This window comes from Ranitomeya imitator, chromosome 2 (genome assembly GCF_032444005.1).
Source record: "Ranitomeya imitator isolate aRanImi1 chromosome 2, aRanImi1.pri, whole genome shotgun sequence".
NCBI lineage: Eukaryota > Metazoa > Chordata > Amphibia > Anura > Dendrobatidae > Ranitomeya > Ranitomeya imitator.
The window spans coordinates 67,187,954-67,201,647 of NC_091283.1; the positions used below are offsets into that span (position 1 = coordinate 67,187,954).

The 13,694-nt window shown below is 43.6% G+C and overlaps 1 protein-coding gene across 1 annotated transcript in view; it reads right to left on the minus strand.

The window, feature by feature from the left end:
- Positions 1 to 11,720: 11,720 nt before the first annotated feature.
- The window catches only part of IL13RA2 (interleukin 13 receptor subunit alpha 2), a 39,017-nt gene continuing 37,043 nt past the window's right edge, over positions 11,721 to 13,694 (minus strand). The window contains exon 10 of the mRNA XM_069746905.1: positions 11,721 to 12,948. Coding sequence (XP_069603006.1) covers positions 12,870 to 12,948 — 79 coding nt within the window. The 3' untranslated portion in view covers positions 11,721 to 12,869. The remainder of the gene's footprint in view (positions 12,949 to 13,694) is intronic.

Here is a 13,694-nt window from a genome sequence, read left to right on the forward strand (position 1 = left end):
CCTGCACCAGACCCCCAGCGACGAGAGGTGAGTATGTCTTTTTTTTAATCGCAGCAGCAGAAGCAAATGGGGCATATTATTAATTGGAGCATCTTATGGGGTCATCAACCTTTGTGGAACATTACATGGGGCATAATATTTAATGGAGCATCTTATGAGGCCATCAACCTTTGTGCAGCATTATATGGAGCATAATATTCTATGGAGCATATTATGGGGCCATCAACCTTTGTGCAGCATTATATGGGGCATAATATTCTATGGGGCATCTTATGGGACTACCAACCTTTGGGCAGCATTATATGAGGCATAATCTATGGAGCATCTTATGGGGCCCTCAACCTTTGTGCAGCATTATATGTGGCATAATATTCTATGGAGCATCTTATGGGACCATCAACCATTGTGCAGCATTATATGGGGCATAATATTCTATGGAGCATCTTATGTGGCCATCAATCTTTATGGAGCAGCATATGGGGCATATTATTATATTGAGCATCTTATGGGGCCATCAACCTTTGTGCAGAACTATATGGGGCATAATATTCTTGGACCGCCTTGATGACGAAGGAAGGCTACTGTTGTTATATTGTCCGAAAAGACTTTTACATGCCTGTTCTTTACCAGGGACTGGGCGGCTGCTAAGACCTTCCAGACTGCATGTAGTTCCCTGTAGTTGGATGATCTCTTGCTGTCCTTCCTTCCCCAACGTCCCTGGAAATACCTTCCCTGGACGTGGCCCCCCCCCCAGCCCTGCTGGCTTGCGTCTGTCGTAACCGATATACTTGGATTTTGAAGCCATGGCACACCAACCTGAAGATTTCTGGGAAGCGTCCACCATTTTAAGGATGTTTTGACCTGAAGAGAGTCTCAGTTCCTGACTTAGCAAGTTTTGTTTTCTGTTCCAGGACGTAAGGACCTCTGTTGTGAATTCTGTTATCGAACTCCCTCCTGTGGTCATGAATGGTACTTCGGTGAGATCTGTCCATGGACTCCCTCTGGTGGGTGTGCGTGGAGCTGCTGCTTCTGAGGTTCCTTCCACAGGTGACGTAGTTTATTCTTTGGCTGGCTGCTCTATTTAACTCCACTCCACGATAGCGTGGTTAGCGTGCGCCCTCTGCCTGAACAGTCACTGCAGAGATTCGGAAGACACCGTGGCACACAGCGGTGGAACGGGGACAGTGAATATCGCAAGTGCCAGGGGCCTGAGCCAGCTGCAACTCCTGCACCAGACCCCCAGCGACGAGAGGTGAGTATGTCTTTTTTTTAATCGCAGCAGCAGAAGCAAATGGGGCATATTATTAATTGGAGCATCTTATGGGGTCATCAGCCTTTGTGGAACATTACATGGGGCATAATATTCAATGGAGCATCTTATGAGGCCATCAACCTTTGTGCAGCATTGTATGGAGCATAATATTCTATGGAGCATATTATGGGGCCATCAACCTTTGTGCAGCATTATATGGGGCATAATATTCTATGGGGCATCTTATGGGACTATCAACCTTTGGGCAGCATTATATGGGGCATAATCTATGGAGCATCTTATGGGGCCCTCAACCTTTGTGCAGCATCATATGGGGCATAATATTCTATGGAGCATCTTATGGGACCATCAACCATTGTGCAGCATTATATGGGGCATAATATTCTATGGAGCATCTTATGTGGCCATCAATCTTTATGGAGCAGCATATGGGGCATATTATTATATGGAGCATTTTATGGGGCCATCAACCTTTGTGCAGAACTATATGGGGCATAATATTCTTGGACCGCCTTGATGACGAAGGAAGGCTACTGTTGTTATATTGTCCGAAAAGACTTTTACATGCCTGTTCTTTACCAGGGACTGGGCGGCTGCTAAGACCTTCCAGACTGCATGTAGTTCCCTGTAGTTGGATGATCTCTTGCTGTCCTTCCTTCCCCAACTTCCCTGGAAATACCTTCCCTGGACGTGGCCCCCCCCAGCCCTGCTTGCTTGCGTCTGTCGTAACCGATATACTTGGATTTTGAAGCCATGGCACACCAACCTGAAGATTTCTGGGAAGCGTCCACCATTTTAAGGATGTTTTGACCTGAAGAGAGTCTCAGTTCCTGACTTAGCAAGTTTTGTTTTCTGTTCCAGGACGTAAGGACCTCTGTTGTGAATTCTGTTATCGAACTCCCTCCTGTGGTCATGAATGGTACTTCGGTGAGATCTGTCCATGGACTCCCTCTGGTGGCTGTGAGTGGAGCTGCTGCTTCTGAGGTTCCTTCCACAGGTGACGTAGTTTATTCTTTGGCTGGCTGCTCTATTTAACTCCACTCAGATCGTTACTCCATGCCAGCTGTCAATGTTCTTGTACTGGTTCAGTTCGCTCTTGGATCTTTCTGGTGACCTGTCTACTCCAGCAGAAGCTAAGTCCCTGCTAGTTAATTATTTGTTCATGGTTTCCTTGTCCAGCTTGCTATCATGATTTTGTCTCGCTAGCTGGAAGCTCTGGGATGCAGAGTGGCACCTCCGCACCGTGAGTCGGTGCGGAGGTCTTTTTGCACACTCTGCGTGGTCTTTTTGTAGTTTTTTGTGCTGATCGCAAAGATACCTTTCCTATCCTCAGTCTGTTTAGTAAGTCTGGCCTCCCTTTGCTGAAACCTGTTTCATTTCTGTGTTTGTGACTTTCATCTTAACTCACAGTCAATATATGTGGGGGGCTGCCTTTTCTTTTGGGGAATTTCTCTGAGGCAAGGTAGGCTTTATTTTCTGTCTCTAGGGCTAGTTAGCTCTTAGGCTGTGAAGAGGCGTCTAGGCCTAGTTAGGTACGCTCCACGGCTATTTCTAGTTGTGTGATAGGATTAGGGGTTGCGGTCAGCAGAGCTCCCACTTCCCAGAGCTTGTCCTGTGTGACTTTAACCATCAGGTCGTTCCGGGTGCTCCTAACCACCAGGTCCATAACAGACCTCCTGCTGTAGTCGCCGAGAATGAAATTGGCTCCAGTTCATGCAAGGACGGCAGGCCATCATCAGTCCTAAAATCTTCATTGCATCTCTGATGGAATTCCAGCTTCGGGTAAACTGATGGACTTTTGCTATTATGCCCCTTAGCCTCTTCTCTGGTAGATAAGACATCCTTGCTTCCGAATCCAAAATGACTCCTGAGAATTTTATTTTTTACTTGGGTACTAGATTCGACTTTGTCCAGTTTATTATTCATCCTAGTCTTTCCAGTGTGAAGATGAGGGATTGACAATTGACCCTGAGCTGGACTGTGGAGTCTGCTGCTATTAGAAAGTCATCTTATTAAGAGATCACCATGATGTCCTGATTTCTTAGATAGGCCACGACTTCTACCATGAGTTTTGTAAAAACCCTGGGGGCTGAAGCTAGACCGAAGGAATTTACGTCCTTTTGGACACTTTACCCAGTGGGATGTCTATTTTAGGAATGTCCACCTATTCCTTGACCTCTTCTGATTCAAAGGGTAAGCGGAGTCTAAAGTCCTTGGGAATGGTTAGTCTTTTTTCCGCCTCCTCCCATTCCTCTAAAATCATAGAGCGGATATGGGAGTTTACCGGAAAAACCTTAGAAGTCTGGGAGCGTAACCCCCCAAACATTTCATCTTGTACTGAGCACATCGGTTGAGGCTCTTCAATTTGCATAGTATGACTTACTGCCTCAAAAAGTTCTCCTGTGTCTGCAGGGGAATACAAGTATCTTCTTCCTTTCTCTGGAAACTCTCTACTTTCCTCCTCCTCCTCCAGATCTGAGTCAGAAAAAGACGAGTCCACTGAGGAAACCTCTTCTCTTGCCCTCTTCCTGGATCTTTCTGAAGGTGACGGTTGAGGGGAAACCAAGCCTGATACAGAAACTTGAACTTCCTCTCTTATAATGGCTCTCATATTAGACATAAGAGAAGCCTGTCCTTCTCCTACAATCTTGCAGGTGCATGCCTCACATAGGGGTTTCTGCCAGGCATCCTTCAGCTTAGCTGCACAAATAGGGCATTTCCTATTTTTTTGCTGGACTTCTTTATGGTCTTTTATGGTAAGGAGGAGACATACAAAATATATAATTGCCACTACTACCTAGAATCATGCTGCAAATAGAATTCTAGAGCTACCGCCCTATCACTTACGTGTCCGAGGACCTCCTGCCCTGCATCAGACCTAGATGTGTCCTCCATGGTAGAATGAGGATCGCATGCACCACAGCCCCTCAAACCTTTATGTCCTGGTTGCTGTTGCTCCCGCGCGATCCGACCGCTCTAGGAGTGTTCTCCATGGAGAAAAATGCTGCCCACCCCCCTCAGCCGAGAACCGGAAGTGAAGCACGGCCGGAAATTGAGAGCGGTGTATCGTGAGCAGATTTCCCCCGGAAAAGGCCGCATGAAGATCCGTGATCAGCAGAGGCGATCCGGAGCATCAACACCACAGGGGACGCGATGGAAGGGTCGAGAGCCCCTGGCAGGAGGAAGCGACCCTCGGACCAGGAGCAGCGCTGCACTGGTAGGCAGAGGGACCCTCGGGTGGGTGTCGGCCTGCGGGTGCCTCATGGCGGGAAGGGAGAAGCTGAGCTCCCCGATCCACACCTCCTGCACAGAACGGTCAGTCTTCTATTGTCCGTTCCTATCCATCATGGGACAGGAAAAACACTGAAGGGTGGTAGGGGGAGGGTCCTTTTAACCTCTCGTGTTTCCTGTCCCATGACAGATAAGAAGGACATCCTCCAGTGTGCTGTCAGCTGGTGACCTGGAAAAAGACATTTGTCCATCCCGTTCAGCCTATATTCCGACAGAATAAATCCCCAGATCTACTTTCTTCTAAAGAACCTAATAACTGTAAGATATTATATTGTTACGCTCCAGGAAGACATCTAGGCCTCTCTTGAACCCTTCAACTGAGTTCGCCATCACCACCTCCTCAGGCAAGCAATTCCAGATTCTCACTGCCCTAACAGTAAAGAATCCTCTTCTATGTTGGTGGAAAAACCTTCTTTCCTGCAGTGGCTTTGTTACACTCTAGAAGATCAGAATATCCTTGACATGCGTGGAATACTTTACATTTCTCCATGTCCATCCTATCAACAACAAAACTGTATTGCTGCTACCAACGCTGCTATGGCTGAATTTGCACTGCCAAATATCTTCGATCTGTCCATCCTATTCTATATTGTGCAGTTTCTGCCAATGTAGAGCCACACCAGCCACACATAAACTGGATAGCCAATGGGTTTGATGGTAATATACTGTACTGCTGTGGGGCTTACTGTGTGGTAACTTGGACCAGGAACGCAATGCAATGCTCGGACTGGTCATTGGCTCTCCTGATCGAAATATGACTGCTGTATAGAAGCACATGCAGTCCCTCTCAGGTCAGGAGAGCCAACAACCAGCCCGACTAGTGATGAGCAAGTGTACTCGGATTTTCCGAGCATGCTCGGGTGTTCTCTGAGTATTTTGGGCGTGCTTGGAGATTATGTTTGTGTTCCCGTAGCTGTATGATTTCCGGCTGTTAGACAACCTGAACACATGCAGGGGTTGCCTGTTTGTTAGGGAATCCCCACATGTATTCAGGCTGTCTAGCATCCGCAAATCATGCAGCTGCGGCGACTCAAACATAATCTCTGAGCACGCCCAAAATACGTGGAGAACACCCGAGCATGCTCGGAAAATCTGAGTGCCGAGTACACTCGCTCATCACTAGTTACGACCCTTACCTGAGTTATTCGGCCATCTGATTCTTCCCTAACACTACGTAATGTATTATTGAAAGACTTAACACTAGGACTACTGGTATAGTCATTTTGACTACTTGCACTTCAGTAGTTCTAGTCGGGGTCACGAGTCCAGTAGTCCTAGTGTTAAATGACAGCTGTGGAGAACTTTGACTTATTAAGAGCTACTGAAGCTGAAAGTGAGTACAAAATAATCAAGTTTTTGTGTTAAATGTATTTATTTAAAAAAAAATTGTAATATGTATTTCTCCGTAACACAATCTTTATTAAAAAAACAAAGATTAAAAAACTGGTAATTTCCATTTGGGCTTTTTTAGACTCCACATGACTATTAGCCACAATGAGCAGACTGAGGATATGTGCACACGTTGCGGATTAGCCTTAGGGTATGTGTCCACGGGCCATTTTACATCCGGACTAGCTGCGGATTGAACCCTGCGTGGAGTCGCAGCGTTCAATCCGCAGCGTCCAGATGTTACAGCATAGTGGAGGGGATTTTACGAAATCCCGTCTCCACTATGCGTGGTAACACGCATCCGGCGGCCCTGCGATTCCGGACATGCGGTGCGTCTTCTTAGATCGCAGCATGTCCGTTTACCTTGTGGCGATGCTGCGCCACCACAAGGTAAAACCCCATGCCCTATGTGTGGGGTGCGATGATTCCGGATGTGTGCAATGAACACATCCGGCATCATCGCGTCTCCAGAAGGGGGCGGAGCTTTGGGCGGAGCGAGTTTTCTGCTCCGTCCAAAGCGCCGGCCATCCTCAACGTGGACACGTACCCTTAGGAATTTCTGGTGCGGATTCTGCCTCTCCTGGCAGAAAACGCAGCTGCGGATTTTGTGCGGATCCGCAGCATTTTCTGTGCGTTTTTGCTGCGTTTTTTTGCGGATTTGCTGCGTTTTTTACCACTGCGGATTTCTATAATGGAATGGGTACAAAAGCACTGCAGATTCGCAAAAAAGAAGTGACATGCTACTTCTTTTAAACTGCTGTGTTTCCGCAGCGGATTTTCCGCAAAGTGTGCACATCTTTTTTTTTTCTCATTGATTTATATTGTACTGTAAATCAATTGCGGATCTGCAGCCTTTCTGCACCGCAAAAAACGCTGCGGATCCGCAGAGAATCTGCAATGTGTGCACATAGCCTGAGAATGTTTTCTCATGTTTTACGTTCTTATGACTCATGTTATAGGAATTTATTGCATGCATGACCTCCTCAAATTTAATTTATCATTATCATATGTTTGACTAGTAATAGTTCCATCAGCCTCGCACAAGATCAAAGAGGACCAGGTGTCTGAAAAGTTACTAATAGATGTATGGTCAAAACATGTACTGGCACATTATTTATTTGAATTGCAAGAAAACAAACAGGATACTATTGTCTTTGTGTGATGACTGTGAATATGTACATGATGGCTGCAAATTTTTAAGTTAAGAAAAATGTTGCATCCAACATAATGCAGCATGTGTTTTTTTGTTTTTGCTGAAAGCTTCATTAAGGCCTGTGAGAGCCTTTTTCACGTTGATGTGCTACAAGTGATTTTGGATGTATACACAGAGCTTTGCTTCATAGAGAGACTTATTACATATTGTGTGAATATTATTACACACCAGAAAATAAGCTAATCATTAATGTATACAAAGAGGTTGCACGCCGAGTTATAACTTTTTTTTATTGAAAAATACTGCAAATTTAATTTAAAAATTATACATTTAGGCAACCAAGAAGTATCATTTCTCCTTGCGGAGAGTGACATGATAAGCATGTCAAGGTGAGGAGACTTAAAGCCGCAATGCTCCTCTGGGAAATATGCAAATTGTCTCTTCAGAGAGGAAGAGGAATAGAGCTCTAGTGCCACCTATTGGAAGTAGCAATCCTAACAGTCAATGTCGACCCTATAACGAGCCTTGTCACATGACGCCTCTCAATCAGCCAAACCAGATCTCCACTTTGCACTGACGAGGGGCAGTACCCCGAAACACAGTGTCTGCAAATTGAGATTCTGGTTTGACTATTATCCTAAGTCATGTGACAAGGCTCGTTAACGGGTTGACATTGACTGTTATGTTTGCTACTTCCAATAGGTGGCACTAGAGTTCTAGCCCTCTTCCTCTCTGAAGAGACAATTTACATTTAGGCAAGAAATTATTTCACTTAGCCTTGAAAACTCACACTGTACTGTATATGTATGCTGTATTTTTTGACTATAAGACGCACTTTTTTTTTGCCAAATTTGAGAGGAAAATGGGGTACATCTTATAGTCCAAGCTTACCGGGGGGTGGCGACAGTGGAGTGAGGTTACAGAAGGCAGGGTCCCTGCTGCAGGAAGCCAGCAGTGGCAGGAGTGGGGAGACGCTGTAGGCCCCTGGGCTGGGAGGAAGAGTTGTCCCAGTGGTGCAAGGCTGCGGGCCCTGGGCTTCATTAAAATGTCAGCGGTGAGGCAGGAGTGGAGTCCCTGTTTGGCACATTGATTTCTGAGCGGTTTGCTTCAGTAAAATGGTTGCCGGAGGCTGCACATGAGTAGATTGAAATCTAGTTTCCCAGCCTAGGGCCCACAGCTTCATCCCACTCTTGCCACCGTCGGCTCCCTGATGCAGGGACCCTATCTCCTGTGACCCCCGCTCCACTGCTGCTGACCCCATCATAAGCTACTGTAAATTCTGACTATAAGACAGACCCCCATTTTATTCAAATACAATTTCTTCCTAGTCTCCTCCCCCAAATTTGGGGTGCATCTTATGGTACTGTGTGTCTTATAATCTGCAATATATACTGTATATACTCGTATACACATAGTACACCCCAACAGATTTATCAGACAAACATGTTTCTTTTAAAAATAAACATTTTCTTTGGGATGCAAAACTACAAAATACTGGAAAACAAAACATAATTTTTTTATTTTCCACACCCAAAATGTAATTTTCATAACAAATTCATTCAAGATTGTGTTGCAAAACTGACTACTCCCCACTTAAATTCTTAGTAGTAAAGCTAAAGTTTGGACTACAAAATATTAATTAAAAGGAATCTGTCACCTTAAATTGGTGGGCTATGTAAATGCCCTGTGTCCAGTCCAATAAGTGGTGTTTCGTCTTCTTTTCTCCACCCCATCCTTCCCCGCTGTCCGCAATATTATCATGAATTGGAGTAGGTGTCCTCCATAGTTCGCACGTGTGCTCTGCCATCTTGCCTCGCGCACGCGCAGTATGTTTTGCCCAACTGCGGGCAAACCTCAAAAGCATTACTGCGCATGCACCCACGCACTATGTCCCGAAGTATTTTGCTGTGTTCCGGGACACAGTGCGCCAGCACATGCACAGTAATGCTTTTCAGCTTTGCCCGCAGTTGGGCAAAGTATACTGCTCATGTGCGAGGCAAAATTGCATTATGCATGCGCGAACTATGGAGGACACCTACTCAAATTCATGAAAATATTGCTGACAGCGGGGAAGGATGGGGTGGAGAAAAGACAAAACACCGCCCATCGGACTGGACACAGGGCATTTACATAGCCCACCAATTTGAGGTGACAGATTCCCTTTAACAAGAATTCAACCACAGGTAAGTCTCATTATTCATTAAATAGTTGTGCAAAGACAGATGACCATAAGAGGGCATCGCTTAACAAAGAAAATCCGTCTCCCATTTCATGTTTTCAGCAATGGCACCACATGGATGAGAAATGTCACAAGACCTGAGAAGAAAATATTTTTTGTATACGACAGAAGTGTAGGTTGCAAGATCAGCAAAACTTTACTCATGAACTTTGTTCATGAACAAAAAGCCGCCTACAATTTCCCAAGGCCTATGCTGATAAATATGAAGATTACTGGGACACTATACTCTGGATTTATGATACAAAGATAAATATTTTTGGAATTGATTGCTTCAACACTGTACCACAAAGGAGAGAAAAATCCATCGTACCTACAGTGAAACATGGTGATGGCAGTGTACTTATGTGGGGCTGCATGAGGGCTGCTGGTGTCGAAAGCTACATTTCATTGATGGTGTCATGAATTCACAGATGTACTGCAATTTGTTGAAAGAGAATATGCTACCATCACTTCGTGCCCTCCTTGATAGACATAGTTTTCCAACATAACAATGATCCAAAACACACATGTAAGGCCATTATTGCATTTTTTAAGACAAACAGGATGAAAGTGATTTAGTGGCAAAGTATCTTCTGATCTGAACCCAATTGAAAATCTATGCGGAATTCTGAAGAGACAAGTTGTCATCATTCTCCATCCAGCATTCATGCTCTAAAAGAAGTTGTTCTTGACGAATAGAAAAAGATAGATTTTACAATATGTCGCCATCTTGTTCATTCCATACCGAGAAGACTTAGTGCTGTCCTTAAAAATCACCGAGGTCATACTAGATACAGTGGGGCAAAAAAGTATTTAGTCAGTCAGCAATAGTGCAAGTTCCACCACTTAAAAAGATGAGAGGCGTCTGTAATTTACATCATAGGTAGACCTCAACTATGGGAGACAAACTGAGAAAAAAAAATCCAGAAAATCACATTGTCTGTTTTTTTATCATTTTTTTTGCATATTATGGTGAAAAATAAGTATTTGGTCAGAAACAAACAATCAAGATTTCTGGCTCTCACAGACCTGTAACTTCTTCTTTAAGAGTCTCCTCTTTCCTCCACTCATTACCTGTAGTAATGGCACCTGTTTAAACTTGTTATCAGTATAAAAAGACACCCTCAAACAGTCTGACTCCAAACTCCACTATGGTGAAGACCAAAGAGCTGTCAAAGGACACCAGAAACAAAATTGTAGCCCTGCACCAGGCTGGGAAGACTGAATCTGCAATAGCCAACCAGCTTGGAGTGAAGAAATCAACAGTGGGAGCAATAATTAGAAAATGGAAGACATACAAGACCACTGATAATCTCCCTCGATCTGGGGCTACACGCAAAATCCCACCTCATGGGGTCAGAATGATCACAAGAACGGTGAGCAAAAATCTCAGAACCACGCGGGGGACCTAGTGAATGAACTGCAGAGAGCTGGGACCAATGTAACAAGGCCTACCATAAGTAACACACTACGCCACCATGGACTCAGATCCTGCAGTGCCAGACGTGTCCCACTGCTTAAGCCAGTACATGTCCGGGCCCGTCTGAAGTTTGCTAGAGAGCATTTGGATGATCCAGAGGAGTTTTGGGAGAATGTCCTATGGTCTGATGAAACCAAACTGGAACTGTTTGGTAGAAACACAACTTGTCGTGTTTGGAGGAAAAAGAATACTGAGTTGCATCCATCAAACACCATACCTACTGTAAAGCATGGTGGTGGAAACATCATGCTTTGGGGCTGTTTCTCTGCAAAGGGGCCAGGACGACTGATCCGGGTACATGAAAGAATGAATGGGGCCATGTATCGTGAGATTTTGAGTGCAAACCTCCTTCCATCAGCAAGGGCATTGAAGATGAAACGTGGCTGGGTCTTTCAACATGACAATGATCCAAAGCACACCGCCAGGGCAACGAAGGAGTGGCTTCGTAAGAAGCATTTCAAGGTCCTGGAGTGGCCTAGCCAGTCTCCAGATCTCAACCCTATAGAAAACCTTTGGAGGGAGTTGAAAGTCCGTGTTGCCAAGCGAAAAGCCAAAAACATCACTGCTCTAGAGGAGATCTGCATGGAGGAATGGGCCAACATACCAACAACAGTGTGTGGCAACCTTGTGAAGACTTACAGAAAACGTTTGACCTCTGTCATTGCCAACAAAGGATATATTACAAAGTATTAAGATGAAATTTTGTTTCTGACCAAATACTTATTTTCCACCATAATATGCAAATAAAATGTTAAAAAAAACAGACAATGTGATTTTCTGGATTTTTTTTTCTCAGTTTGTCTCCCATAGTTGAGGTCTACCTATGATGTAAATTTCAGACGCATCTCATCTTTTTAAGTGGTGGAACTTGCACTATTGCTGACTGACTAAATACTTTTTTGCCCCACTGTATAGTCGTTTGTGATGTTGTAAAATTGAACATTTTGTAACTAAAGTTTTATTATGAACCTTACTTTCATGTTATGGATAAGAAAAGTTTTCTATAAAAAACAGTCATGTAAAAATGTGGGAAATTGTTCTTGTGGTCAGTGAGATATTGATTAAAGTCTTAATTTACAAAGGAGGTGTACTCATTTATGCTGAGCTATATAACATATACATATACATTTTACTTTGAAAATGCTTTAGTCAGATATGGGAAAAACCCAGGAAATGTATGAACACTTGTGATCACCCATTGCCTTCCAAACATCAATGATGTTGAAATCGAGGCTCTGTAGGGTCCAAATCATCACTTGCAAGACTCCTTGTTCATATTTAATGAAGTCCTCAATGCTAAGAAATACAGGCAGATATTTATCCATCACGCAATACTATTAGGGAGGCATCTGAGCTCCAAATTTATTCTGCAGCATAACAACTATAACACATAAAGTCAATGCTATTAAGAACGATCTAAAATGTAAAGAACAAGGAGTCGTGAGAGTGATCATCCAGCCCCCACAGAGTCCTGGTCTCAGCATCATCCAGTCTATTTGAGATCACATAAAGAGACAAAGGATTTGCCCAAGCCTCATACACAGAAGATCTGTGGTTAGTTCTCCAAGATGTTAGGAACAATCTCCCTGTTGAGTTCCTTCAAAAACTGTGTGTAAATATATCTAGAAAATGTCATGCTTTGATGTTGCTTTGAAGACAATGTGTGATTACACTAAATATTGATCTTATTAAGATTTCTATTTTGTTCATTCATTTCCATTTTGTTAATTGACAAAAATAAACTATTAACATTCTGCTTTTTTAAGCATTTTCACAAATTTGCAGCATGTTTTCCCCATTTGCCTAAAACTTTAGCACAGTACTGAATATATTTAGATTGCAGTTTTACAATTGAACTTGATGATATGAACCAACTGTTAAACCCAACCAGTGTCATGTGTTCCTCATTATAAGTGTCTTGTTAAAAAAAAAAAAAAGTCTCCTGGACACTTATACAAACCAGTTCACATTTTTTTCAGTGCAGTTTAAAAAAAATGAAAAAAAATTTCCTCTGAAAGCTCCTTCTCTCCAACTCTTGGGACACCCATGATTCAGAAAAGTGAGATCAGCACTTAAGGCTATGTCCAGAATCAATTTCATACGCCAGCTCTTTTGCCTTGCATTGTAACTTCTTGGACCATTGTCTAAAAGAAAAAATTGTATAGAAACATTGGAAATACATATTACTGACACCTGTGCAATAAATACATTTAAAAAATGGCGTGTGTTCCCCTCTATTTTTGATAACCAGGGCAGGTAAAGCTAACAGCTGCGGGCTGCAATTCCCAGCTGTCCGCTTTATATTGCCTGATTATCAAAAATAAATGGGTCCCCACTTTGTCTGGCTTTTCCCACTTGCCCTGGGGTAATAGGTTTGGGGTTGATATCAGCTCTTTTATGCTCTCTGACATCAAACATAATGGTTAGTAATGGAGAGGCGTATATAAGATTCCACCATTACTAACCACATAGTGAAATTGTAAAAATACATAGTCAGAATAAAGTCCCTTATTTGAAAAAAACTCCCCACCCCCTTTAACCAATTTATTCACAAAAAATAAACATAAAAATGCAAAGTTATACTCACCTTTCCTCCTATAATCCATTGCCCATGTCCCACTGTAAAAGACAAAAAATAATAAAATACTATATTCCTCACCTGTCTGACGATAATCCATTAATGGCCATGTCCCATGGTGATCTGGATGAGTTGGAGAGCTGTCACATCAGTGATGTAACTGGTCTCCATGCCAGCCAGAACACACTGAAACAGGAGTGTGATTATGCTCCTGCAGTGTGCAGCGCTGATCACTCGATCACCTCACTGATGTCAGCGCTCATCAGAACTTTTTCACTCAGCAAGCGGTGAAGTGAGCTGTGAACTCCAGTG